Source organism: Poeciliopsis prolifica, unplaced genomic scaffold (genome assembly GCF_027474105.1).
Source record: "Poeciliopsis prolifica strain line A6 unplaced genomic scaffold, Auburn_PproV2 SCAFFOLD031, whole genome shotgun sequence".
In the NCBI taxonomy this organism is placed as follows: domain Eukaryota; kingdom Metazoa; phylum Chordata; class Actinopteri; order Cyprinodontiformes; family Poeciliidae; genus Poeciliopsis; species Poeciliopsis prolifica.
This window is the reverse complement of record NW_026562406.1, coordinates 1,350,792-1,378,520: the sequence shown is the minus strand read 5'-3', so window position 1 is coordinate 1,378,520 and position 27,729 is coordinate 1,350,792. Positions and strand designations below refer to the sequence as shown.

Below are 27,729 nucleotides of genomic sequence, written 5' to 3'. Positions count from 1 at the left end.
TTAATATGATGGAGATAGAGGGCCCAGCTAAGAAAAAATAAAAACATTAAATTATGACAATAAAGCTGAAATAATACAGGAATAAATTATTTTGAGAATAGTCAAAATATTACGAGTAGCAATGTTATGACTGTTCTCTAAACATTACTTTACTTTATTATCACATTAATACGACTTAAGAGAATAAAGTCATAATCATACGAGAATAATTACCACTTTATTTTCGTATTATTATGAATTTTGTCTCAGAATTTTATAATTTAATGCAATATTATGACTATATTCTAGCAATTTTATGACTTAATTCTAGTATTATTGCAACTTTAGTCTCATAATTTTATGATTTAATTTAAGTCAGAAAATCGACTTGAATGAAGTCAGTTTTAATTAAATTGACGTTACCTCGTCCAGCTTGGTTTGATCACATGGGAAAGAGAACGTAAACCCCAGAGGTAACGACGCGCCTCTCATTCCCATGTAGTCCAGGAAGTCAGCAATGCAGTACACAATGTGGTTGAAGAGCTGGGACACAGATAAAGCAAAGGGAAATTAAAAATAATTACAAGAACATTCAGCCTCAGGAAACGTTGGGCAAAACAAAAAAAAAAAAAAGACAATAAAGAAGCTAAATTAAAAGCTTTAATTTGCTGCATAAGCAAAAAACACTGAGCTGAAAACTTCAATAGATTTGCTATTGAAATCTTTTGCTTTCAATAGCAAAAGAAGAAAGGCCGCCTTTCTTCTTTGCTAGCGTTAGCATTATGCTTTACCGCCAACACAAGATCAATTTTCCTAAAGTCGAGACTCTGTTGGAAAATGCAGCTTGGGAAGCTGAAACGCCTCGACTGCAGTTCAAGAATAACAGCAATAATGTGACCTGATGTAGATTATTTACGTCAGTCAGGGCAAAATGATTCCCCACTTAATTTTCTTAAATTGGAAAATGTTAATTATGACTAAATATTAATCTTTTTTAAATAATCAAGCTTTTACAATTAGTAGATCCACATTTATCCAGAAACTTTTACTGCAAAGACGACTTTGCTGAACCCAAATAAGATTTGACTTGATTTATCAAACTACTAAACGTCTTGAAAGAAAGTGACCCAGGTTCTGTTTTTGTGACCGAGAATAAATCTGCTCAATCGAGTCCAAAAGAAACTCCTACAGCAAACCTGAAAAATTCTTTGAACATTTTGGCTCTGTGATGAACAGAATCCATTTAGCAAAAAAACCCTGAATACATTTGATGACTTTATTTGTTTGATTTTAGTTTTTTTAGTTTGTCCCATGTAACAAAAAGTAAGGACATCCCTGCTGCAGGTATTAGCTTCTGCACTGGTGCTAGATGGTTTCCTTTGTTTGTATTAATGCATATTGGGGTATTTTTGGTGTTTGAAAATAGGAAGTTATTAGTATTTTTAGAGCAGGTATTCAAGTTGTCATGGTTTTGAGCAATTCACCTCTGGTCCTTGTGATTTATTCACATAAAAACCCACAAAAAACATAAAAAAGAAAACAGAAATCTGTATTAGTTAGCAATTTTTTCAGTTTGCACTGAAACTTGAAAAGCCAAAAACCTAAAATGAGTTTCAGCTGTTTTATTCTCAAACATGATACCTCTTCCCCTGTGCCCTGCAGGGTGTCCTGATCGATACTGTAGATCTTCTGGTGCATATCCACTTTCTGCTTCTTCTCATTTTTCAGTCGAACGAGAAGAACACGGAAACTGGATCCGCCAAGATCCAAAGCCAAGAAATCTCCTTGTTCTACAAAAAAAACAAACAATAAAACAAACAGAGTAAAAAACCTTCAAAACTGATTCACATCTGACAGGAGCAAGGTCATATCCGAATGAGTGGCAGCGGACATCCTGTTTTCCCCCTCACCCGTTCCGTCTGGGGTGGACCTGACGTACGTCGGGAGCATCTTGACGCTGGTCTGGTCGTGCGTTTGCTTGGACAGACCCCGCGCCATCTCCACCGTCAGCCTCCGCTTTACCTCCAGCAGCTGCTCACGGCTCAGCCGCAGGGTGTCGAGGACGCGCTGCCGCTCGGCGTGCTGGGCGGCGAGTCGGTAGGCCACCGCCGTCACCATGGCCGCGCCTTTCCCGCTGCCGTGCTGCGACTGCAAGAAGCGCACGTCGCAGTCTGGCACGAGGCGCCGCACCATTTTGTTGAGCTTCCTGGAAAATCTGTGGTGAAAAACAAAAAGTTCCTTTAATAAACATTGTACGGTTTCTCAGTGAACTAGCGAACTTTCCATTGGTGAACAAAACGGCACAGATGACAAAGAAAACTGAGACTCAGGAGATTTAAAAACCCTCTCAAGCTGTACTAATTATTTTAAGCCACAACCGAGCAAATAAACTAACCACAGAAAATCAAATTGAACAGAAAACCGGAATAAACGATTAAATAGTACAAATGTGTTGCGAGTATGAATAATTCATATTCCCAACTGCGTACGTCTGAATCTGTGTGTACTCGCATAGTGAAGAACGCTTTTGTCCCCTCAAGCAAGCTCTCCGAAAAGACACAGAGCAAGATGAATTTTAATGAGAGGGGATCAAGGAGGATAATTAGGTCGTGTTCAGTCGACTGGCCCAAAGCCAGTAGCTTAAATTCACCAGAATCGAAGGCTGACATTCAGTCCTTGTCACCGTCCTGAGTATCCAGCAGAGAAAATGACAAAGCCCCTGACAGGGACTGGAGTCCTGTTATGTTTTACTACATGATCACCAGGCTGGACAAATATCTTTGAGACATTGGGGAGAGGATCAGGCAAATAAACAACTTTGTAAGCTCCAACTCAGGCAAACACTGATGACAAGGGAGAACTAATCCCCTCTGTGTGAACAAGCTCTAATTTTGTAAAGAGAGCTTGAACAATAAACGCAGAGATTACGTGTACTTGTTGAAACAATTCAATCCACTTTAGCTCAAATACGCTCAAGGGGCAGAGAGGAGCATGCCGATACAACTCCTCCTACCTCCTAGTTTCTGTTTATAATTTGGACTCCTTATTTAAGGAGTGTGTTACACACACTTCGGTGTTCTGGGTCACTTACTCTGGATGACCCTTGTACACCGAGCCGTCCACTCCGATGGTGATGCGCAGCTTTTCGGCCGCTTTGTTGTCCCGTATCTGTCGCATCACTGCCGCCAGGGAGGAGGCGCACAGGTGTGCGGCCCGGGTGGAAACGATCTGGCAAATCCTCCGAGTGGCGGCGCAGTCTTCGGCGGACGGGTCCAGGCCCAGGCTGCGGAGCGCCTTCTCGGCGCTCACCAGACCTTCGTCATCTCTGCAGGCAAAGAGTGAGTCGCTCAGTTTATTTCTGATCAGATTCCACAGGCAAGGACAGGAATTTAGGGAGATAAGAACTTTACTACTGCAGCATGTTCATTTTGATGAATTACTTAACATATTGAAAGTTTAATGCATTTTTTTTTCTACACATATGATACAAAAATGAGTATAGTAAGGCAGCCTCAATCCTAACGCAAATATAACACAATATTGAAACACAGTAGTCAGTTAACCTATGAGAAGTTTCAAAAGCCATGACATAATCATCATCTGAGTTTTCCCCCATTGTTTAGTAAAACAAGAGTTTAGAATGTAAACTAGCTTAGCATTAAAGCTGGGAAGTATGAAAAGGTATTTTTTCTCTGCCTATCGTAAATGATGTTTAATCCCAGTCCCATCTTTCTGTTCTACAGACGCCAGATAAAGAACTGTGCAGGATTAGGTGGATGGGATTGAACAATCTCCAACCGCTTCCAGGTCAACGTCTGGCCAGAAACACCCGAGCACTAATTCTCCCTTTTTGGGACATTTTGTCTTTTTTATCTATTCGAAAAGAATAAATACATAAAAAAATACTGGTGATGCAGCAAAGAAAGGTAAAACAATCGAGCAAAAAAGAAAGTTGAGTGTCTGTGATTCATGGAGATGACAGACCTGCACCACGTGCGTTCTCATCAGTTTCGCCACATCATCCTGTATACTTTAGGGTTGCTTTAATTGGACATTATTTATGTGAGCATTGCACAGATACTAACTTGTCGCTCTCGATGGCGTAGATGTAGCTGGTGCTGAAGCGTCCAGAGGTGAGAAGCTGTGGCGTGGTCTGTCCCTGGAACAGCAGCTGCTTTCTGGCCATCTTCACCAAGATGAGACGCACCAGCTCCCCCATGTACATCCCGCTTATCATCTTCTCAAACCTAAGAAAGGTAGAGACAAAAAGCAGATATTTATACATACGATACAAAATTGTTTATTTTCTCACTTGTGGGAGGACATCCAAAAGTCTGACCCAAGTCATACATTTTAAAAGGTAGTTATCCCTGATGTACAAAAGACGTCTCTAAAAAATGTCCTTGTTAAGTTTTCTGGCATTTAGCAAAAAGAAATAATTTTGGTAATTCTCATTGAGCTAAAACCGAAAATAGTTGGGTCAGTTCTAACTTCAGCCACTGAGGGAAAAAAAAGTGTTTGTGGTTTATTTATCTGGAGTGAAAGGATCGACTTCATGATGCCAGAACTTTTGATACTTCTTAATATATTCTCCGCTTGCTCTTTAATTTCCAAAAGGCAGTTTCTGAAGGTAAGTCACATTTAGAATCTGAACTATTTTAGTGATGACATGCTGATAGACACCTGTCTCTGAGATATTTTTTTAATAAGATGAAATAATAAATTAAGATGCAAGAACACAAAAATACCATCTGGCTGACATTTCTTTGCGAATAAATTGATTAACTCTAACTCCTGCTTAATTTAAGGAATGCCTTATAGACTCACAAGTGGACGGCTCACACGTCTTCATATCCACCTCGTGCTTGATAGTCTGGCAAATCATCACCTCCATTTCCAGTTAATTAAATAGAAATTAAATCTGCATGTTTCTGAATTTCTTAAGTATAGCTCCAATCAACCATTTCTTTTTTAAGCCATTCTGATCTTAAAATACATAATTATAGAAAAGAAGTTCACAGAAAATGTGAGAGCTGAATATGTCTTTCAAATTTAATCACAGTGCAGTCTCGCAAAAATGAGCTCGCAAAACTTGGGTGCGAAGGGTCTTGTTTAGAAAAGGCAGCAGAATGAACACTTGCTCCTCGTCCACACGTAGCCAAGTTTTAAAAAAAAACAAATTTCGCCACCAAATCATTTGAAACAATATATATTGTGCACACTGGACCGGTTTCATTCACATGAAACCCGCACTAATTTGCGCCAAACGCTGTTTTAAACATTCCAAATCCCTAGGGGGCAGTGTAGCTCAAAGCTAGAATCAATGTCAGCCAATCAGATTGCGACTACTTCTCGTTACGAATTAAACATAGCGCCAGGAAGTTTGTTTGCGTGGTCAGAAATATAGCTAGAACTACTTTTAAATAGTATATTAGAATATAAAGTTGTTTAAATCTAGAGCAACGTTTTAAATCTCCGTTTTGCTATGTTCTCGCGAAAACACAAATATGGAGTTTTTTTAAATATCCACTTTAGTTGTAGTTTTTACAAATAATTGTATTCGGTGATATTAAACAGTTTTTGTGTGGACGAAAGGCCAAAACGCATAAAAATGTATTCGTTTTTCCAGATATCCAGTTACGTGCTGAGTGAAAGACAATTACTGGTTATAAATTTGTCCTTACTTTACAGTCTTATTATTATTTCCCTGTTTTGCTATATATAGGTTTTTTACTTATAGGTCCATTTGCCTTTAACTTGATGTTACCACATGTGAATTTCTCCACTGAGGAACATTAATGGACATTTGTATTCTATTCATTTCATTGATTTGTTCTACTTTGCCGCAAAGCATCAAGCGACTGAAGAAAAATTCCTATCACGCCTTTCAGAGTTCTGCTTGCAAAAACACAAACCAAAAGTGAGCTTTGTGGTTAAATCAATTCAAAATGAGCGAGTTCTATGGTAATATAATGCTGAACACAGCAAGTGTGGATGACTCTGTTGTCGTTTGTGACCAGCAGTGAATGTTTAGACTATCTGATGCAGAGTTATACTGCCCAGCATAATGAAAAAAAAAAACAAAGACAAAAAAAAGTTGAACTTCAAATTGCTTCCAAGTAGAACAAGGAGGCAGAGTTGGATTGGTTTCAAACACCAGGCGAAGGTTTGTTTATTTGCTGCATCTGAGATTTCTTCTTGTCAGTATTTGAAAGTCTGAACAGCCTGAAGAGGCCCAGGGAGTGAAAGCTCAGATGAGCATATTAAATTGAACTGACTGCGTTGTAAAACCCGCTCTTATCAAAACGACCCTCCTTGCAATTTTCTTCCAAAAGGAATAAACTAATAGAGCGTATAAGTGCCGTATTCACTGTTTGCTTATGAGTACCTACAGGTAAAGTGGGAGGCCGTTATCAAATTGATAGTAAAAGAAAAAACCCAAAAAGCTCCCTGCTAAGGTATAAATAGATAAGCAGAATGTGTTCAGTTATAGTAAATGTGATCAGATTTTGGAGGCTTCACAATAACAGCGTGTTTTACATCAGAAAACAACTAAAAAGCAAAAAGAAAATTAGAGACAAATTCTGCCAAAACACTACAGAGAGAAAAGAAATCCCTCTGATGCGCAGCAGGTCCACCTTACAAATATTAGGGTCGTCAATTGATTAAAATATTTAATTGCAATTAATCAAAAATGAATCCCATTTCAAAAAATGTTCTCAATGTACTTTCACAGAATATTTTTCGTTGTTAATATGCTACCTAGATTGTGTTTTATGAACAGGATAAATACAAAAAATATCTGATGAAATAGTTGTTTAGATGTACTATTAACTTTTTTAGAAAACTGGAAATGAATACAGAAATAACTCACTTTGATTATGAGTCAATTAAATGTATTCATTTCATTTTTTAAAACAGATATAATCATTTCATGATTTAAAAATTAATTTACACTCCTGTGCTGCAGTGCACTGTGAATTGGGGATTAGGGCTGCGTGATGTCACACTCTGAAAAATTCCCGCCTCGCAGCTTCCTGCTGCAGGGCAGCGAGCTGCTCACTCATAACGCCTTCCACTGGTTTTAGCTGTCAACTTGTCAACATAATTGTATGTGTGATATGTAAAGAGGAAAAGGACCGTAGTGCTTTGCTACTAATTGTCAACACTATGACTACATAACAAGGTCAGGACAAAGTTTGAATTAAAAGAAAAAAATAGCGAGGAAGAGGGAAATTGGTTATTAATGCTAGCTTGACTTTGACAACCTAAAGAAGTAGAGATGATGTGTGTTTCAGTTTAGTTAGGAAATAAAAAAGGCGATCCACACACCAACTCTGACAGGTCATCAGAAGAGCAGGTGTGTAAATTAGGTTAGATTGATTCTAATATTAGAATGATGCTACAGACATTGATAGTAAAAGAAACTATCAATGCCTTTAACTTGATAAAGGCATTAACATTAATAGTCACATAATAAACATCAAGGCTGGAAACAGAAAACTGTAATGGACTTAATATTCTGTTCTGTGTGGGAAATCTTTGTGAGTGTTTGTTGTTGTTGGATCCTGATACGTTAGTGGCGTTGTTGTCAGTCAGTTGCTCAGGTGATGAGCTTATGCATTATTTTCAATTCAAGTTATATTACAGTTGAGCAAATGTGAGAAATTACTGGATGTAAACAAAAACATGAAGTAAACCTTGACATCTGATTGAGTCAAGACAACTTCCTATGAGTTTCCTGTGACTGCTGTGCTCATAAAATAAATAATACCACCACTTTAAAATAACAACTGGGAAACAGTGGCCCTCTGAAGGGTCAGGAATGCTCTAAAACAAGGGTCCATCCCCCCCTGAGGGCTGGGATCATGCAGCCTTCAGATGCATCTCTGCTTCAAATAATCAGGTCATTATCTTGACTCTGGAGAATTCAGCCATTGGATTCAGGTACACATCTAAAAGTTGCAGGACACCGCCTCTGGAGTTGGAGACCCCTGCCCTAAAGTGTTAAGAGAGGAAATGGGATTAAGCCCAAATCAAAATAAACTCACTGGGTGGTTCTGGAGTTGAAGCGTCTGGAGATTGAAACTTTCCCACCCTGAAGTCAAATCTTATCTCAACTTGACTTGGTTTACTTGCAATGAGGATTACTGAGGATTAGTGAATGTCAGAGGCACCATCCAGGATGAAGCCTGTAGCATCATTTTAGTTAGTGCCCCCCTGCTGAGATGAATTTATAAGTAAGTGCTTTGCATCTTACAAGAGGAGGAAGTTCAGATTGTAACTCAGGACGTTTGAAGGCCATGCTCTGTAGTGCATTACATGCAGCTGGAGGAAATAGGCATGGTGACAACATGAAGACTGCTGCTAGGCACCAAGCTTTAAGTCTACAACACATGCAACTCAATAACTGGGTGGTTGACGACCAAAACGCAAACGTACGAGACAGTAACTGTGACTGACACTTTGATCTCAGCAGTCAATGATGTTGCAGATGAGGACCATGAGAATGTCAGTAAGTACTTATAACTAAAGCGACATCATTGAAAAGGGAAAAACAATCCAGATAGTTTCTGTAACGTTCTAAAAACAAATTTTTAAATCCTGTGGAACATAAATTATGAACCCTCATATATGAAACGGTCTGGAAACAAAGACTTCTGATTATGCATATTTATTCTGCAGATAAACTCAGTGACACTCACAGCTGCTTGCCGGGGTTCAGCGAGCCGGCGTCGATTTCCCGGTCGATGTCGGTGCGCAGGTCCTCCAGGCCGCCGTCGTCTCCAAACGCCCCCCACTCCGTGTTTACACACATCTGCCCCTCGTCTCCGTCCATCAGCTGGAGGTTTCTCATATGCTCCATGTAACACGCATTAGTGCCCGTTCCTGGAGAAATGGTGTTACAATACACATAAACTAAACAAAGCATTTCAACCGAGTTTTCCATAACTTTCTGTTTTTCTAGAAGCTCAAATACGATGCAGCACAAAGACCCTCTTCAGCAACTAAATGCAACAAAGTGAATTGTCACTTTGGGTAAATTTGAATATCCCAGAGCGTTGCAGAGAACACAAAGAGTAAAAGCCATATAGGCGGAAAAAATACATTTTATCAATTTCATGATGGAAATATGCCACCTCTACATTAGCAGGTTCCTGTATGTAGCAGCTCATTCCCTGAAATTCCTCAGAGTGGGGCATTAGGCATAGTTAAAACTCAGCGGCAGACCCTTCAGAATCAGCGGCGATGTGCAGCTGGGCCTGGCCTGCAGGCGTTCCCCTTAACTAACTAGCGCTGCTGACAGGAACCTTTGTCGTCCAAGTACAACATCCATTTCCTTGTGATCTTGTTCGTGTCTTTTTCAAACACAAATATTCCAAAATTGGAAAGAACAACTTTAATGATGTGAGCGCCGTCTCCCTTTGTCCATCACATTAGCCAAGTTAACTAGAAATGGGGACTGATTGCCTGCTGAGAAGCAGAAGCAATACGGAAACAATCCAGGATTTCATATCCTCAGCCTGGTGAAAACAAGTAGACTTGTGACATTTGCACTCTCTGATTTAAGTTTGATCCTTCTAGAATGGGTGGTTGGCGCAAATGGAGACTTTTCATTTTTAATCAGGGTAAAATCATTATCGATATCTTACAATGGAAAATATTTAATATGACAAAGTATTTTTCTGTTTACAACAGAGCTTGTATAACAAGAAGAGCCACGTTCATCCAGACACTTTTACTGAAAGGCCAACTTTGCTGCACTCAAATCAGCTCTTATTTCATTTGTTGCATTTGGTTAAATATAGCAACCGTTTTTGATAAAAATGTGAACCAAGATCCTGTTAAGTTGGGCCAATGCTTCCCCCAGAAAACTTGCTCAGCCCGGTGCCGAGTCATTCATCCAGCAGCCCGTCGTGTTTTGAGTTGAAAATATCATTTGATAAGTATGTTCTGTTGACAGATTAGAAAATGAATACCTGAACACTCACCATAAAGTCTTAAAAAACTCTAACATTTTATAAAGACATAAAAAAAGAAGCAATGCTGAGGCTGGCAGGGGAACAAGTAAAGCCTGGCGACCTGCCAGGCTTATAATACACCGGGGGAAACCCAGAGAGCCCAAAAGAAACTGAAAACTAGATGACTTTCTTTTAATACAGCAAGCATGCACAATCCTTGTTCAATTTTGAATATGCGACGCACTCCATCCCTTACAAAGGCGAAAAAGAAAAACAACCAAAAAAAAAATGAAACTGTTTACTTGATTTTCATTTTATTTTTACTTTTTTGACCCATGAGTACTTTTGACTCAACAATTTTGGCCCAAGTAACAAAAAGTTTGGAAAACCTGGAACTGGGAACACGTACTTACATAGTGCAGTTAAATAAAACGTTTCATGTAATAAATTAATTTACAGACTGGATTGCAATTTTCGTAATGTGTTTTAATAATTAGATACTGTATAAGACGTCTTAAAGCCAAAAAAAAAAGTGCTTTTAAATATTTTCAGTCCTTTTCATTATTTGTTGCATTTCTTTATAAACGAAGGAAAAAAACATGTTAAGCATAAACCGATGAGCAAAACAGGCAAATGTAATCAAATTTATGAAAGAGCGAATGTAAATCAGAGCATCAGGTCAACCTTCTTCCTTTCTGCTTTTAACCATCTGGATGCTATGATTAGAAATGCAGCTGAAAACATGATTGAATGGCAAACTGTGTGTCAGTGCCCTAAATCAACATTAAAGTGTTGAAGAAACATAAATGCATGCGGCAGCCCGGGTTACGACCTGGGTTTATTTCAGCCTTCACCCTCGAGTTTCTCTGAATTGCCTCGGCAGATTATCTATAATCTTGCTAAATGTTGGTATTTTAAAGTCAATACAAACAGAACACTTGAAGACGGAGTGACCTAAATGCCTCAGAATGATTTTCTTTCCTCGGCAAATTGCCTACTTGGTTTTCTTTCCCTCTGATTTCTGCTTTCATAACTCAAAACGTCGAAGGGCCTTCATCTTCACTTTACCTATAATCACAGTCAGATTGCACTTACCCACTATAAGGCCAATTTCACAGTGACGGTCATCAAAGCCGCAGGTCATCATGGTTCCCACCGTGTCGCTGATCACTGCCATGATATCAGTGTCGAAGTCCTGCAATGAAAGTTTGTTTACGCTGCAGCGAGCGAAAGCTGTAGGTTCTGGAGAATGAAATTAAAATGCGGACACATCTTGATTAGAAACAACTAAAACTGAGAGGAACATTTGATTCAACCAATGCTTTGACTTGAAGCTGAAGTATGCATCTATTATACAATATATGCATTTAGTATTATTTGCAGGAAAATGGGAACGGATGAGAAGGGGAAAAAGGGTGCATTTGCTGTTATCTCTGTAGCCAAGAATTTGTTTATTTTTATAAAAGTGACATACTGCTGCTTTAGCTTTTGGGGGGTTTTTTTCTCCAGATTTTATTTTCTACATTTCATGCAAATTTGACATTCAGATGTTAAGCCTCAGTGATTGCTGACTGGGTGTTAAAGTTCCCAGCAGGCGTCTGACTGGTCATCGGTCACCTGAACAGGAGGCGTGCTGAGACAGACTCACTTCTGCCACCAACTCGGCTTCACTTCACAGAACATTTAAAGTCAAAAACAAGATCTAAAGCCATTTCTCTCCTGTGGCGCCTGCCTTCTTTCATCTACCTCAACTATTTCTCAATATTCAAACTAAATCTCCAGTTTGCAACATGCACGATTGAAGCGTGTTTCTGTATATAAATGAACCATCTCATTCAGAACCATTTGGCTGGGAAAACGAGAAGGTCTTGTGTCCTCAATTGGTAACGCAGACATTTTGATCTCTCTGAAACGGTTTCAGTCTTGAAGACATGGCTTTAACATACATCCGTGGGTTCTGATGGCAGCACAGGCCCACAGCAAACAGAATGGCTCTGGTTGAACATGACTCGAGCCCCGAGGCTCTCAGAGCTCAAACATTTGGTATGCAGTCGGATCGCTTCGATTTCACTTTAAGTGTTCTGGATTTTCAGAGTTCAAAAGAAGAGAGAGTGTGCTGATCTGCGGCGGATTGTCCAGCGGATGTAGAAAGCCAACAAACTCCTGGATGAGTCTGCCCTTGTAACTTTCAAACACTTAAAGGAAAATGCATAATGTTTACATTTGAAATCTTTAAATAATGAGACCTTCAACCCCAAAAATTCAACCGAAAACTTTAAGGGGGAAAAAAACTAGAATATTGTGCAATTGCCTCTTATGATTGGACATGTTTGCTTGTATTTTGTTTCGGGTTTATTTATCAGACAATGTGCAGCCGGCTCTCACAGCATCACAGAGTTCATAAAAAGCTGCGTGTCATTTGTGTTGAATCCGAATCCGAGTAACTTTTTAAGTTACCATTAAAAAGTGATATTCACAAAAAAAAAGTGGTTATCTTTTACCCCTCGTTTTTTGATGGCCTTCCTCAGAAGGCTGACCACATCGTTCCCTTCCACTCCACTTAGCCTGAAGCCTTTGGTCCAAGAAATCAGAACGCTCTGAAGAAAAACATAAAGACAAAGAAGATTCAGGACTCATTTCAGGTTGGCTTTGTCAACCCTTTCAGACTTTCTGATTAACTTTATTGTCCCCGAGGGGCAAATTTGCTTTGCAGACAGCAGGACAATCGAAGATATATACAAAAAGAAAAGAACAAAATTAGAAATACACCACAACATCCAGTTTTATACCGCCACCGTTTGTTTAGGCTTATCTCGACATATTTCAATATTAAACGTGTCGTTTACTCTCAGGAATCGCTTTACAGATGACAAATGGCAGCATACAAAATGTTACATTTCCATAAAACAAAGCGCAACTCAGGAGTTCGCAGACGAGTCGTGGAGCCGTCGTAATCTGGAACACTGAAGGCTGCAAGAAATGTAATTAGAACCTGACAAAATGTAGCAACTGCACCACATTCATGTACGGCAGCCACGACATGAGTTTGAGGAAAACGTGGCATGTCAAACTTAAAATGTGATCGCGCCCCCAACAAAGAGCTGGAAATTCATTTTTGAATTTGAATAGAAAAATTGTCCCTTATTTTTCTTCATATTAATGGTTTCAAAGACATTTAGTGGCACGGTAGCTGACTATGACTTCATTCTTTCTTGTGCACGTATTTTATTCATTTATCTTTTTAACTCTTGCAGTTTGATCTGTTGCTACAGGAAACAACAGGTGACTATTTTCTTGCACCTCGTGGCCTTCAAATCTGAGATATGGCTAAAAGATAAGTTTATATGACAAAGAATAGATTGAAATCCATCTTTGCTGTTTCAGTCTGAAATTCAAAACAAGCTCTGGGAAGATATTCTGACATCCAAAGAGATTCAAGTAGAAACTCTCCACAAACTGGATGCAAGAATTGTGCAGGTGATATCAAAGAAGGAATCCAATGTTAACATGTAACTGGGTCTGTTAAGATGTTTTTGATTGAAATAACTTTTGATTTTAGTACGTGTGATCACTCAAGGCTGCACATTCAAAGAATGACCATTTGCAGTTCTTTATAATCCATAAAATATTTCGAAAATCTGCTGTGCATAATAATTTGGAACAGTGCATTGCGAGTTTTTTATTTTGGAGAAAATACTGTTGTCATGGGGAGCTTTGTTCAGTAAAATTGGATTTATACTGTAATAGTTCATGACTTGAAAATTATACTGACCATCATTTGCATTGATCATTTCAGAAAATCTGAGAAAATATCTCTTGCTTCATAATTTGGAACACGATTTAGTTTCCAAATTAATGTTTTAATTAATTAATTAATGTTTCCCCCATTAATTAATGTTTTTGTTTGTTTTCTTAATGTTAATATAGCAATATAATCTTAATGACCAAATTAAAATTAAATTTACAGGAAAACAACAAATCAAATAGAAGCTATGACATGGGGCGACAAACTACTGTATATCTAAAGCAGGTCTCATTGACTTTATTGAAAGTGTAAGTTAATAGACTTAAAGGTTTCTTTAGAGTTGTTTGTTCGGCTGGATTACCTGTTGGATTCAGATGCACTTTATGCTTAAGTGGCTTAAAAAGCCTCCACAGAAAGCAGCTACATGTGAAGACTAAATAATACTATCAGAAAAAAGGCAGCAAACTTATAGAGACTTTCAGAAAGCAGAGAAGAACTCGTTAAAACTGAGAGAAAGTCTGGCTCCTTTGAGGCGAGATCTAAAGAAATAAATGTGACTCAGACTTTTAGGCATAACTGAAATGATAAGCGGGGCGTGATGATTACTTAGAGCGGTAAAAGGAGTACAAAACGGCTCACCTCATCCAATTTGGTCTGCAGGCAGGGAAACGAGAAGGTGAAACCCAGAGGAAGCTTTTTGTCCTTTATCCCCATCTTCTCCAGGAAATTAGCCAGACAGTCGGCAATGTGGTCAAATAACTACAAGAGAGAAAAGGTTGTTCTTATTAGGCATGAGCAGAACACTCTGTGAACAGGGCTGCAGCTATCAAAGTCACCGCTCCAGCCTTTGTATTAGACTGTCAGGACAACTGGGACCGTTTCATTTGCACAGGCGGACGCTTTAATGATGCAAACATTAGCAGAATGACACCGAGGAGAAGTGTTAACATTCCCGATGAATAAAGAATTAACACAGATGGACCTAAAGCCGAGCAAGAATCTGCCGGTGTGAGATGGGATGAAGACTGGTAAGAGGACGCAAGCATTCAAGTAAGTATTGACATCACAGTTTCAGAATAGTCTGAACACAGTGATACAAGAGAAGCAAGAGAAAAGAAAACTGGTCATTTATACCGAGTAATATAATCTTAATGACCAAATTAAGATTTGGTCATTAAGACCAAATCTTAATTTGGTCTTAATTTTTACGTTTAAAGAATCAACATTCATGTGAGAAATATTTTCCAATTAGAAATCAATTATGTATGATGAGGTGAAAAAGACATGTTTAGTAGGGCTATCACAATTAATTGGATTACTTGTGATTAATCACCAATTGAAATAATGGTCAACTAATTTAATATTCGATTGATTGCCAACTTAAAAAAGGCATTCTGCTTAAAGAACATATTCAGAGCAGTGATTAAGCCAAGGGTGTACAAACAAAATTACATATTTCATTTGTTTAAGACGGAGAAAAAAAGCATTTGTCTGTAAATGTGTTGTTCTACATAGTTTTAGCAACACTCAGGTTACATTTCCCAAAGATAAAATCTGCAACTATGAATGTTAATTCAATCAAATGGGGATGAGCTTTTTCACATGTTGATGTAAGAATTATTATTATTATTATTATTACTTTTTTGGCTAAGGACTGATTTCTGGATACCAATGATGATAATAATAAAAGAACGTTATTCTGCTGCATTTCAGGCAATAAAATGTTCATTTTGTCATTTAATATTGGAGATAAATCATCTGTTTTCTTGCAACTTTTAAAGTCAAGAGTTGCATTAAAAGGTTTAAAGGGTTCAATGAAAACTCTGCAGAATGTGGCAGTTATTTATCCAATTCATCGTTAGAATAACCAATCACTAAATCAATCGTTAATTGTCGTTTAGAATGAAGCCAATTCTAAAAGTCGTTTTACACTCAGAAAGAGAAAAAAAAGAGCACATTTATTTGGATAAGCACTTCAATCCCGTCCTTTTCATTTTAAGGGAAGTCACTTCCATTAGCACCGGCTTGTATCTGTGCTAACTAACTAACTGCTGCTCTGACAAACCCAGCAGTCTGTGATCCCTCAGCAGGCGCTATTAAATGTGTGATTCGCAGTGCTTCGGTGGTAAAACAAAAACCTGTTGAAACCAATCTGTTTGTGTGAACCCTAAGTCTTTTCCAAGTCTTTGAGGGCTGTGAGATTAATGTAGCGTGTCCTCAGCTTTCGGGCTTCTTCACGGTCCCTGAGCAGCTGAACTAGAGGCTGTCAGAAAATAAAGTTTCAGAGACATTTTTCCATGATGGAAGTGTTCCAATAGAAACTACTTGCAAATAAAAGTGCAAATAAACTTTTTAAAAATTAAGAGTTTATAATATTAGAATAAACCTGGAGTCAAATGCTTAACAATAACGCAAACTGGGCACTTTTTTAGGCAGCAAGACGAGATATAAGAGATCTGAAACGACACCGCTGTGTTTAGATGGATGTATGAACTCAGCTCCTACTGCATTAGCATACTCCCACACACAGTGCTGCCCCTCTCTTCTCAGATCGCCCCGGAAGATTTTCATCCAATCCACGTCTGTGGACTGAGACCACCGTAAATATAAACAAACATTGATTTCATGTCTGCCAACGACTGAAATAAACATTTTTTTTATGAAATGAGTGGCATCTGGTGTACGTCAATCCCTGCGTCGCTGCAGGTCACGCAGCGTTAGTCTTTAGGTCTGATCATTTGACATTTATCTTCAGATCTATTCATATTTAACAGCTATCAGTTTATCTTTATATTTAATTTGCCATCCAAAAAACACTTCCTGGTTTATTTTGAAAATTGATCAACAGGTTCATGCTGGTTGCATTTCTGATTGAACCAAAGTGTTTCATTAAAGTGTTCATGATTAAAATAACACAATTTATCCCCGTCTCCAATGTCATCCACCTCAATATATTTTGCACTGAACATGTCAGAGTTTCCTCCTCCTCATTATGAGGTCACTAATGTCACTTTGGTAGCATAACAAATTGCATCGCGCTGCGGTACGCTGACAACATGCTAGCTAATGTGAAAAGGGCAAGTTGCTACGACTAGTGGCCGTAGCAACCAATGAGCTTAAAGGCCGGTCCGACTTTCTGCAGTCAAGCTGCGCGTGAATGCGCCGTGTTTGCAGAACATGATAGAAAAAAATGTAGAATTAGAATATTACAGATTTGTTACATAAACAACAGCGGTAATGTGGTTGAGGGGACAGCAGTTTTGATTTGCTTGAGAACCCCAAGACTTCAGTGGAACATTCACTCTGACAAATTTCCCACCCTGCAAGAAAAACAAGGTTTTCCGCCTGAAGGCCTCAGTTTTCATAAAGTCCTTAGTTTCAGTCACTATGCAGTTGGGCTTTTTTTTTTCTTTTTTGTAAAGAACTTTTGTGAAATTCCTCTCACACATCTGGTCGGCATGTAAATATTGTCTAACTGTGTTGCTGCAACTCTCCAACAGTGACATCTGGAGATGTTACACCATCCTCCTAACCAGGCACTGTTACATTACAAAGTCAACCCACCACAGTTCAAGGCGCCTTTATTGTGTCTCTTATTGTAGGTATGGACAAGTTTAGGCTGGTGGCCATTTGATTAGACTATGCCCTGCCAATCACAGAGCAGCACACATCTGACTCCTTGAATGGCACGTTGTCTGAAGTGTCTAAAAGTTTACAGGGTTTGCAACACATTATGTTTATGATCTGGGAAAAATGGAGGCATGAAATCCTAATAAGAAGTTCCTCAAACCTCTGATTAACTTAAACAGTAGAGTACAGAAATTGTATTACATTTCCAAGACAAACCATTAAAGAAATTTGTCTCGGTATACTTTCTTGTAACATCCATAGCAACAGTCTTGTTCACCGTATATACTGGGCATTGCGTACATGTTCCAAGGACACCCTAAACATGCTGTGTCTGTTCAGCCAACTTTCGATTAACTCATTAATCGATGATTTTATATTTTTGCAAGCCGCTGTACATGCACTAACATTTTTCACAACACTTGTCAGAACTGGAGCGGTGGCGGGTAGAAGTGAGCCGCTCAGTCTGCGAAGAAGCAGGACAAGACACCGAAACGTCTGACGCCGACCGGGACGGCAATAAAAAAGGAACACTTATCACTTCTCCACTTCCTTCACAGACGGATCTAAATGAGGCCCTCATCGACAATGCACATGGCAGCTGATCGGTGTCTCCTCAAGAACCTGCTGAAATTATTACATTTACAAAACGCATTCAGGGATTGCAACGTTAGAGACTGGTGTAACCGTTACTTCGAGTTGCTGCTACACCGAGCAATGATTAAACACGAAGCTATTAACATCTTATGTCTATTTATTTATTTATTTATTTTTGCACATTATGCTCTTCAGCTGGGGGCTTTTTCTCCCGCTGGGTGCATCAGTGAGAGGGCTTATTTTGATAGGCTTCTCAGCATTGCAAATTACGGCGAACAAAAAAAAAAAGCCTACAGAAAGAAACAGCAAATCAATATGCCACGAATGTTTTTAGAGAAGAAAATTAATAGCGTCTGACAACAACTTCTGTATGGAATTGTCTTGGTTTTGTGATGAGTCTACATGGCATCAACATGTCATCTTTTGCTTGGGGAAGTTCGGTGCATGGAGGCCAACAGACATAGCAGTGACCACCTGTCACAACAGCAGCTAATTATCATGATAGAGGCAAACATGTAATCCCAGCATGAGGAGCAGAGCAGAGCTCAGCAGATATGACAGGAAAAATAACCAAAAACAGGACAGGAAAAAAATCGGACTTTCCTGGACAACATGTGGGGGAGGCGGAGAGTGGGACTGACCTCAGAGCCGCTGCCCCTCATGACGAGCTCAGGAATGTCATAAATCTGGCTTTCCATCTCCACCTTCTGGTCGCCGTTGCCCTTCACTTTGACCAGCAGGATTCGGAAGTTGGATCCGCCGAGGTCGAGAGCCAAGAACTCGCCTTGTTCTGTCAACATAAAGAAAATTACAATCAGCACTAAAGATATTACTCATAATTTTTTTTTTCTTCCCATCAGACACTCTTAGTTCTGTTCAGTTTTACCGCCCTAAATTTTAACCGGCGAGAAAATTTTTTATTTTTTTTCATTCACCTGTTTTAGCAAAACAATAAGACAACAATAATTCAATTTATTAAGCAGAAGCTTCTTAAAGAGACAGAGGCTCAAATTAAAGGCATTAAGTTACAAAGTAAATTTCTTTTAAGAAATTAAATGCTGACATATAGCATTTTTATAAACTGAAGGTAACAGTTACTTAATTGTGCTATAAAATGGCACAATTAATGCCCCTTTAATGCTCCCTTTACTTTTCTGTTGGTTTAGGTCTGTGGTTATGAGTTACTCCTTCCACTTTTGGAAAAACTGTGAAAAAGTCTTAACCTTACTTCTCCACAAAATCCCCTCTGACCTGTTCGCTGTGGTCTCTGGTGGTCATCATCCTGTACAGCTGTATCAATATTCAGATGCAATTACACACAGGAGGGCTCTGCTTACTAGTTCGCCGACTTCCAAAGTGGACTGGATTTAATTGATCAGAGCAAAGAGGTGCGTATACAGGTACTAGTACACGCAGCACTCTTCAAACCATGTTTAACTTTCCTTTGACTTCAGAAATATGTTTTACTTTATGTGGGTGTTTTTCTGAAAATTCAAATAAAATCGTAAGTCTGTGGCTGTGATGTGATGCAATAAGAAAAAGTTCAAGAATAATGAATGCTTCTGCAAGGCACCATACCTGCTTCCTGACTCCTGGCTTGCAGCAAGGCAATTACCCAGCAGTCAGTTACATCAATTAATCTTTGCAGTCCTCAACCCAAGGTATGTTTTAATATGCCAACGACACAGTGATGTAAAGAGTGAGCAATTGAAATGCACTGTCAGGCTGCTAGAAAGTCTCTGCAGTTTGACACACGTTTGGTTTGTATTTGACATCAGAACAATAAGGATGCAGTCTATTTCGGTCTCCTTTTCTCAAAAACACCAAAGTGTATGCCAGCTGCGTTCTGATCCAAAAGCAACAACTCAGGCTGAAAGCGAAGAAAGATAAAGTCAAGCAGGTTGAATGTACATGCACTAACATTTTTCTTCACAGCCCGTCATGGCAAAATGAAAAAAAAAAACAACAACAAAGAAACAAAAAAGGTGAACCAAAGGAAGAATGAAGTCACTTGATGTCTTTAAAACCCTTAATCTGGACGAAATAAGAACCAACTTCCATGTCTTTGTTGGGTCTCTAAACGTATTTTAAATTTGACACTGTTGCTTTTTAAAATGCAAACCACAAATTTAAATCATTTCAAGTCAGTTAGAACTCAATCATCTGACCTGTCATGGGAAATGTTATTATTATCATTATTTTTTGACTCCTTCTCCTTGTGGGGGAAAAAAAAAGAAAAATCAACTTTTATCCTAATTTCAAGTTTCTAGGACTGACATGTATTCAGCTCCTTTATTGTCAGCAGAATGAACCTAAATGAATGAATATCATTCAGCACATCCTAAGTTACATCCGAGATCATTTTCAATTCGCTTTACTTTTGTACAATGGTTTAGCCAATTCATGAAATCTCATCAAACCTCCAGTCACATCTGTGCTGCAAAGTGATAAAAACACAATGTCAGAAAATGTCAACAGTCCTCATCTAAACTATGCAGAGAATATGCAACAGCTGCTGTTATTAAAAGAAGTTTGGCTTTGTTTCGGCAGTAGGTTTTCCTCCCTAAGTGTGCGTTTCTTCGGCTTTATCGCTGACTTGGTCTAAAAGGGCTTCCTGGTTTTCACTCACATCATTATGGAAAAACCAGGTGTGTGTTGGTGTGGAGAAAAATCCTGATTTTCCAAAAATGTAATCTTCAAAAAGCAAAAATTCCAGTAAACTGTAAAATTGATACATCACCCAGCTCTTCTGTCAATTAAAAAAAAAAAAGAACACTTACCACTGCTGTCTGACATATTATTCCTTAATAAAATCAAATGCACCAGATAATCAACAGCAACTGGACTTTTAGAGTGAAAATATTCCCAAAACTTTCAGGCAAACTCCAGAACACACAAAGCAATCGGAGCGATTTGAGAGGGTGAGCATATCGGGTTCTGAACCCGTCAGCTCCAATCAACAGAATCACTCAACGGGAGCAACACTGCCACTAGTTTATGTTGTTATGTTGTTACCTCTGCATAGCAAGGGGCATTCGTTCTGACCTCCATCAACAAGAAACGTTATATACAATATAAAGGCCAGATTTGTGTAAGACCGCGCTGTGGCTCTGCCGTTCCCTTTGGACGGACCAAATAAAGCTTGGGATATTTCCTAAGCTGACCTATGTTCAACCTTTTCACTACCTTATAAAGACCCATGAAAATGTGTGGTTTTCACAGAATAACCACTTGTCATACCTGTTCCCGTTTTTGCCATTTCCAAAGACATAATGACTCCATTTACCAGTTGGATGACTTTTGAAGACGATTGTTTTCATTGCATTGTGTTGGAGTCGCGTCACACCACACATTTCAGGCATTTCGTTTACCACATGTTGATTACTGTGGAAGGAAATGCATCCTTAATCCTTCTTGCAATAATTATGCAATACTGAGCCTGCCGCCGTAAGCAATACAACAGTTAATTGCATTATGAATTAGAATTAGCTTGATCATTTTCATTCTGATGATTCATTTTAAAGGGGAAATTTTGTTGACAGACATGTAAAAACCCATTTAATTCATAATTTTGCTTCTGGGTGTTGTGTTTTATTTTTGGATATTTACAATGTCTTCCAGTTCATGTGTTAGCTGTTCTTCACAAAATTAGAGTTTATTGTTCTTTGAGAGAGCAAATTTGCATTATTATACCATTTTCAATATGCTACATCAAAACAACAACACTGTCATAGTTACTGGGAAGATTTATCGTTCAGGACAATTTGTTACCGTTTTTGGTTGTCATGTGAAAAAGTTTAATGGTTATGAATAAACACTTCATAGGCTGGCTCCTGTAATACAGATCCAAGACTCATAATTATTTGAAGATGCCGGTTAAGGTTCATTTCTCAAGTTTAAATCCTTTAATCAAACAATTGAGAGATAAGTGGTGGTGTGAAAACCATCTTCTCAAAAAAAACCACTCAACTACAATGAACAAACTAAAAAAAAGAAGAAAAATAAAAGCTAGTAGTAAAATAAAAAATTTCAAAGGGCCTTCAAATTGACATTGACACTTTGTGTCCTTTATGTTCTATAATAAATGAACAAAGGGAACATTTGATTGCTCAAATTGTCACATCTCTGTTTCAGACTAAAAATCTTCAAAACTTATTTTCTAGCAAAAAAAAAAAAAAAAAAAGAAAATCTTTCAAAGGCCTTTTTTTCCCATTATTCTGGACGTTTGAACAGATTTGGTGTTATTGTGGGCTCCCTCCACAAGAACTGCTTAGGGTTGGATAAGGACTCAGCTTGTGTTTAGAGGAGCAATTTTCAAAAACAGATTTGAAGGTGGAAAAAAAGAATAAAAAAGAATTACCTGTTCCATCGGGAGTGGAACGCACAAATGTTGGCAGCATCTTGACGGCGGCTGTGGGATTTGTGTCTCTGCATAAGCCTTTGTCCATCTCCCGCCGAAATCTCACAGACAACTCCATCAAAGTCTTGTCTGACAGATGGAACTGGTGCAGGTATTTGTCCACCTAACAAGAGTAAGAACAAGGACAGGCAATGCGTTAGATCGCTGAGGAACCGTTTCGCCACAGGAATGAAATCCAGCTGGAGTCTGGCTTTGTGCATCAAAGGTCAGAGGGGGGAGGACTACAGGCAGGATCATTTTCCAAGGCACCCATTAAAATTAGTTTAATGCTTAAATAGGAGTCGTGAAGTCGGAATAACTGAGTAGGCTGGGCGACTGAGATTGATATGTTGTGCCAATTGCAGTCACTTTGGTTATTGTGAGAAAGTAAATAAATGTTTAGCAGAGACATTTACTTTTTGTGGTATCTTTGTTTATAGCATGCTCCTACCAAGTCTATTCTTTATGACTTGCAGGAATACAAGTCTTCCTGTTTAACATCTGTTCAGAGAATCAAGGCTAAGTTTCGTCCTCTTTAATCAAAATTCCAGTTCGTTTGGGGATTTGCAATCTAATTCTAGTGAGGATCATAAATGCTAACGCTAGTCCGCCTGAAAACCTCGGTCTCAGGTCGGCATAGTGACCGAGGATCACTATGTCAATACCAGATAATCAAAGACAACTTCAAAAGCCGAAAGCGAACTATAGCACAGGGCATTCTGGATAATTGCAACCAAAACAAACGCAGGAGTCCAGCGCTAGAGGAAGAAATGGCTCGTGACCTTTTGCCTAAGACAAAGATCTTAGGCAAAATATCTTTTGTCTAAGATCTTTTCAGTAAAATCTGACATTATTACACTAATGTTCGTTGTTGTAATAATATGATGCTACATTATGTTTTTGGGTTTAACTTCACCTCCTGACATTGTCCAGCTGGTAGTCAAAATGCATTAAACCTTTGTCAAAACTGATCAAAAATGCAAAAAAATTAATTAATTAAAAAAAAAACTTTATATTATTTGTTCCCGTTTACCTAAATTTGTGCTCTGGTGAAACAAAATGCTGTGAGAAGAACCTTTCGAGGTGAGAGCTCCAGAGAGAATTGTAGCTTTCTTGTGCCAAACGCCCACACAAGCCCAGGCAGGTTGGCTAGAGCCACCAATATTATTAAACCCTCAACCCCCAAACGCTTCCCCGACTTTTTCCCGCTGCAGTTCTGCTTGTATCGATGACTGATGCATTCTGTTGACACAGACATTTTTAATTGACGGACATGGCAGCTGTGTTTGGTTTTCCTCCATAGCACTAATTGCATCTGCTTATGGTGCAAAATGTCAACAGTTTACCCTGCCTCAGAACCTAAAGGGCACAAACTATTGTGCATAATTACCTTTTTTTGTTTTGTGGGGCCTTAGCTTTCTTTCTAAAGGTGGAAGGGGTGGCAAAACAATTCGCTTTTCTCTTCATTGAATGAGATTCTCACATTAATGCAGGCCGAATCTTTTCTAGAAGTTTTTCTTGCAATATTGTTACAATAAATGAGAGCAGCATTAAGGAGGTTACAACAATGGCTTTCATTCTGTCAGTTTATTTCTCAAAATCATTTCTAAAAGCATTAAAAAGTATTCAAAATCGAAACTACAGAAGTAATTGTATGTAATTTTACTTCTGAAAACTACGAAGACTTAATATTCTGAAAAGAAAATATGCTTTCCTTCTTTGAAGGTGTGATCTACTAATGTGTTCCCTCCAAAATACTTTAAAAACAACAGGATTTTCCTACCTAGGAACTGTTTAGCTGATCAAACCTAATTAACTCCAAAAGTAGATTGGGCTAAATACCGAAATTTTAAAAGGGTTTCTTTCATTCTGTGCACCACCTTCAAGACTAAGATCCTCCTCAGACCTTCACTTTCCAAGCCACTGAGCTTCCCGTCACAGAGCAGCCCTCCTCTGCCACTCAGCTCCTTCAAACTAGCGGCAGCAGTAGTCAGCAAACACCTGGTAGAACTGGCATTGGTTGAACTCATTATGTGAGAGATGTTTCACTGTAACACTGGTAAAAATGTTGTTAAAGGCTTAATAACATGACATAAAGATAAGACCTGTTATATTCAGCAATCTGATGTTCGAATAATCAAAACTGACTAAAAACAACAGATATCAGGTGGATCCTCTTGGGAACAGGAAGTGACCTGCAGTAAACATGGTGCTGTTGAGCTGGTGAGAGATGTCAGTGTGGTATGTAATGAAGCACGAAACGGCAAAAGCACAACATGCTGCGTTTAATCTATGGCCAAAGATAAAACAGCAGAATGGAGCCGAAAGCATCTACAAAAACAAAACAAAAAAACAAGCAAAAAATAAAAATATAAAAGATAAGTCATAATGATGGACAAGGAAGGTCTGAAGGCTGCGATATCTACTGTGAAATGCAGCAGACTGTGTGAGTGTTGCCAACGATAAGGTCTGCATGGAAAACACATGCGTTTGAATAGCATTGTGGGTAAGTTTTTTATTTGAAGTTGTCAGATGCAACAAACTTAAAATAAGCATCTTATGTTTCTCTGCGTGAAACTTTTAGATGTACCCCGCCACAAACACACCTGATTAAAATGAATGAGGAAGACTTGAGCTTAATGTCAGCCCGACAGAGCTGACCGTTCATTCAAATAACACGAGTTGCAAGATTTCTGAAATATTCATGGCCAGGGGTCCCTAGAACTGAACCATCCTACAAGGACTTTTGATGAAGAAAAAGAGGGAGAGAGATATTATTTGATATTCTGAGCTTCATAACGCCTCCACAAGTCATAGCGCCTGCTGTCCAAAAGGGTATATTAGATAAGATAATATTTGTCACCCTAAGTGGGTTAAAACTGATTTAACCCACTTAGGTTGTGACAGAATGACAGATTTATCACACCAAAAGCAGAAACCGAAACTCTACTCTAATTATTCAAATTATGTTTAGCTGTATTGAATTGTCTACTTTTTTGCATTACGACACATCTTATGTGTTGGTCCTATATGGAGTCACACTTTTCCTGAAACATCTTTGGTATATTTTCATCAAAAAAAGAAACACGTAAATGAACAAATTGTTCATGGGTCTTGACAAAGAATGTCAACAATTTGATTTTATCTTTCAACATTTCAAAAAGTAGCAAGTGCAGAGCACATTGGAGATTCAACTAAGAAAATCATTATCAAACAATGAAATGTCATTACTGTGGAGTTGATTTGTATGTACACAGCATGTGTATACGAGTTGTACCTGGGTACATGTAACAGCACAACAGTAGAGGAATGCTGACATGCTCTCCTTCACAAGAATGACTGTGGATGTTGCTATGCTGCTAAGAAAAATTATAAAGTCAGGTTTTCACAAAATAGAGAGATAGAGAGAGAAAAAAGTAAAAGTGTCAATTTGTAACCCAGTTTTTCTCCAAGAGAGGTGGGTGGACTGTGTGAGATTATCAACCATTTAGCATAGTTAGCTTAGCTACAAACTGTTTGCCTCCATTTGACAAGCATTTAATGAATTAAGGAAAGAAATTACCAACATGTCCATATATTTGACCTGCCCCTTGTATATTTTACCACTTAACAAATGTCAGTCAGCAGCAGCTCTAACCCAAGTCCCTGATGACCCGTTCTCTCCTGAGTGAAATTAAAGCTGCAGTATGTAACTTTTATAATTTAAAATATATATATATATATTTTACATATTTGTTAAAACTGTCATTCTGTTGAGATAACATGGCATGAGAGATAATCTGTGAAAAATCTTATTTCTTCTGCTTTTTCCCAGATCTATCTAGAAACAACTAATCAGAGACAAGGGAGTTTTAGTGCTGTCCATCACAATCTCATGTGGTGCTGCTCATCCCTACGCTTCAGCTAACACAGCCTTATGTGGAGAGACATTTCAGTAATCTAAAACTAAGAGAAAAATTGTGGACTTATGTGGACTGTTGCATGTAAAATTCATAAGCAGTAAATATTGTACTAGTTATCAGTCTCGGACCAAAGAAAGCAAGGCAGTTGCAAACCTTTAAAATATTTGATGGGTCAGATAGACTCAAGAAATTGTAACAGCAGCATGGAGGGTCCCAATTTAATTTTTTATCATGGGGCCCAAGAGACCTGGCGGCGCCCCTGCTTCAATCTGAGGAGGGAGCTAAAGATTAGGGTGATGGCAAGAGGCCTTTCAAACTCAAAGACTTGGAGATCATCACCAATTAAAAATAATAAAAACACCACAGACACGTTTTTCCACTTATTATTGAGAAAGGTATACATAATTTAGCATACAATATTTGTTGAAATGCTGTTTGTTTTTTTACTATAAATGGCACTTATTGGTACACTGCTGTATTGTCTCAATAGAGTTATCTGTGTCCTTTCCTATCAGAAATGAACAATTTTACATCAAAATCTATATAGGGAGTGAATCATTTTTGGCCTAACTATTACAAAACAATAATAGGTTGATATTTAATTAACTTAAGATAAAATAGTGACGTAGCTTTAAGTGTTAAACTTTAAGAGTTGTCCCATTCTGCGCATTGTTGCTCCTATAACTTCCTGTTTCTGTCCTTACAGATGTGACTGTCAACGTTCGGATTATAGCGAAACCGACCTTTTTGACCTCCTCTCACCTCCCGGCAGCAGGAAGTGGATTCTCAGGTCACAGCGTATTAATGTCCCCGCAAACACTCCCTCCGTGGACTCGTTATTCCGCATCGGTACTTACTTTTTGTGCGTGGTCATCATGGAGTTCAGTGGAGGCTAACATCTTCAGATGGAGCGATGTGTAAACTTTGCGTCCTGCCCCCCGCTGCTTTTACGTACAACAACCGCGAAAAGATTTTTTTCACACACACACACACACAAAAGGACTTTCCCTTTGAGAGACGAAGGCCAAGCCGTTCTCTGTTTTCCCTTAGTTCCAAAAACTGCTTCTCTGTACAATGGATAAATGAGAAAAGGGGCGGACTGTAGGAAACAAGAAACTTCCAGCTTCCGTGAACTGGGCGGCGAGGTGACGTCATTCAAAAGTAAAAGCGCCGATTGGTTGTTAACGAGGAGCGACGTGTTCTGCTGTACGTGAGACGGAGCATCTTCCCCTCAAGTCACCTTTGTGTTTATATCCGTAACTTCTCGAAAACTTGAGACATTGGTTTTCAGCCTTTTTAAAATAAATAGCAGCTGGAATAGTTTTCCACCCACTATTATGGTTAGTTATTTTAATATTTCAGTAGGCTACAACAGTCATACCTTTTTGCTGTTTTTGTTATAATAACCATAACTGATTGTCACTATGTGTTAGGTTGAAGGATGTTTATTTGTATGTTACATTTATACTGAGTGGTTCACATTTGTACACACACAAAAAAAGACCCAAAAGGTTTCTC

The 27,729-nt window shown here is 38.6% G+C and overlaps 1 protein-coding gene across 1 annotated transcript in view; it reads right to left on the bottom strand.

Moving 5' to 3' along the window:
- hk2 (hexokinase 2) overlaps positions 1-27,368 on the bottom strand; it is a 37,742-nt gene extending 10,374 nt beyond the window's left edge. Inside the window, exons 1-12 of the mRNA XM_055050786.1 lie at positions 27,069-27,368; positions 22,271-22,433; positions 18,552-18,700; positions 14,326-14,445; positions 12,443-12,538; positions 11,037-11,136; positions 8,685-8,868; positions 4,065-4,226; positions 3,071-3,304; positions 1,890-2,194; positions 1,621-1,769; positions 403-522 (exon numbers count right to left, since the gene is read on the bottom strand). Coding sequence (XP_054906761.1) covers positions 403-522; positions 1,621-1,769; positions 1,890-2,194; positions 3,071-3,304; positions 4,065-4,226; positions 8,685-8,868; positions 11,037-11,136; positions 12,443-12,538; positions 14,326-14,445; positions 18,552-18,700; positions 22,271-22,433; positions 27,069-27,110 — 1,824 coding nt within the window. The 5' untranslated portion in view covers positions 27,111-27,368. The remainder of the gene's footprint in view (positions 1-402; positions 523-1,620; positions 1,770-1,889; positions 2,195-3,070; positions 3,305-4,064; positions 4,227-8,684; positions 8,869-11,036; positions 11,137-12,442; positions 12,539-14,325; positions 14,446-18,551; positions 18,701-22,270; positions 22,434-27,068) is intronic.
- Positions 27,369-27,729: the final 361 nt, after the last annotated feature.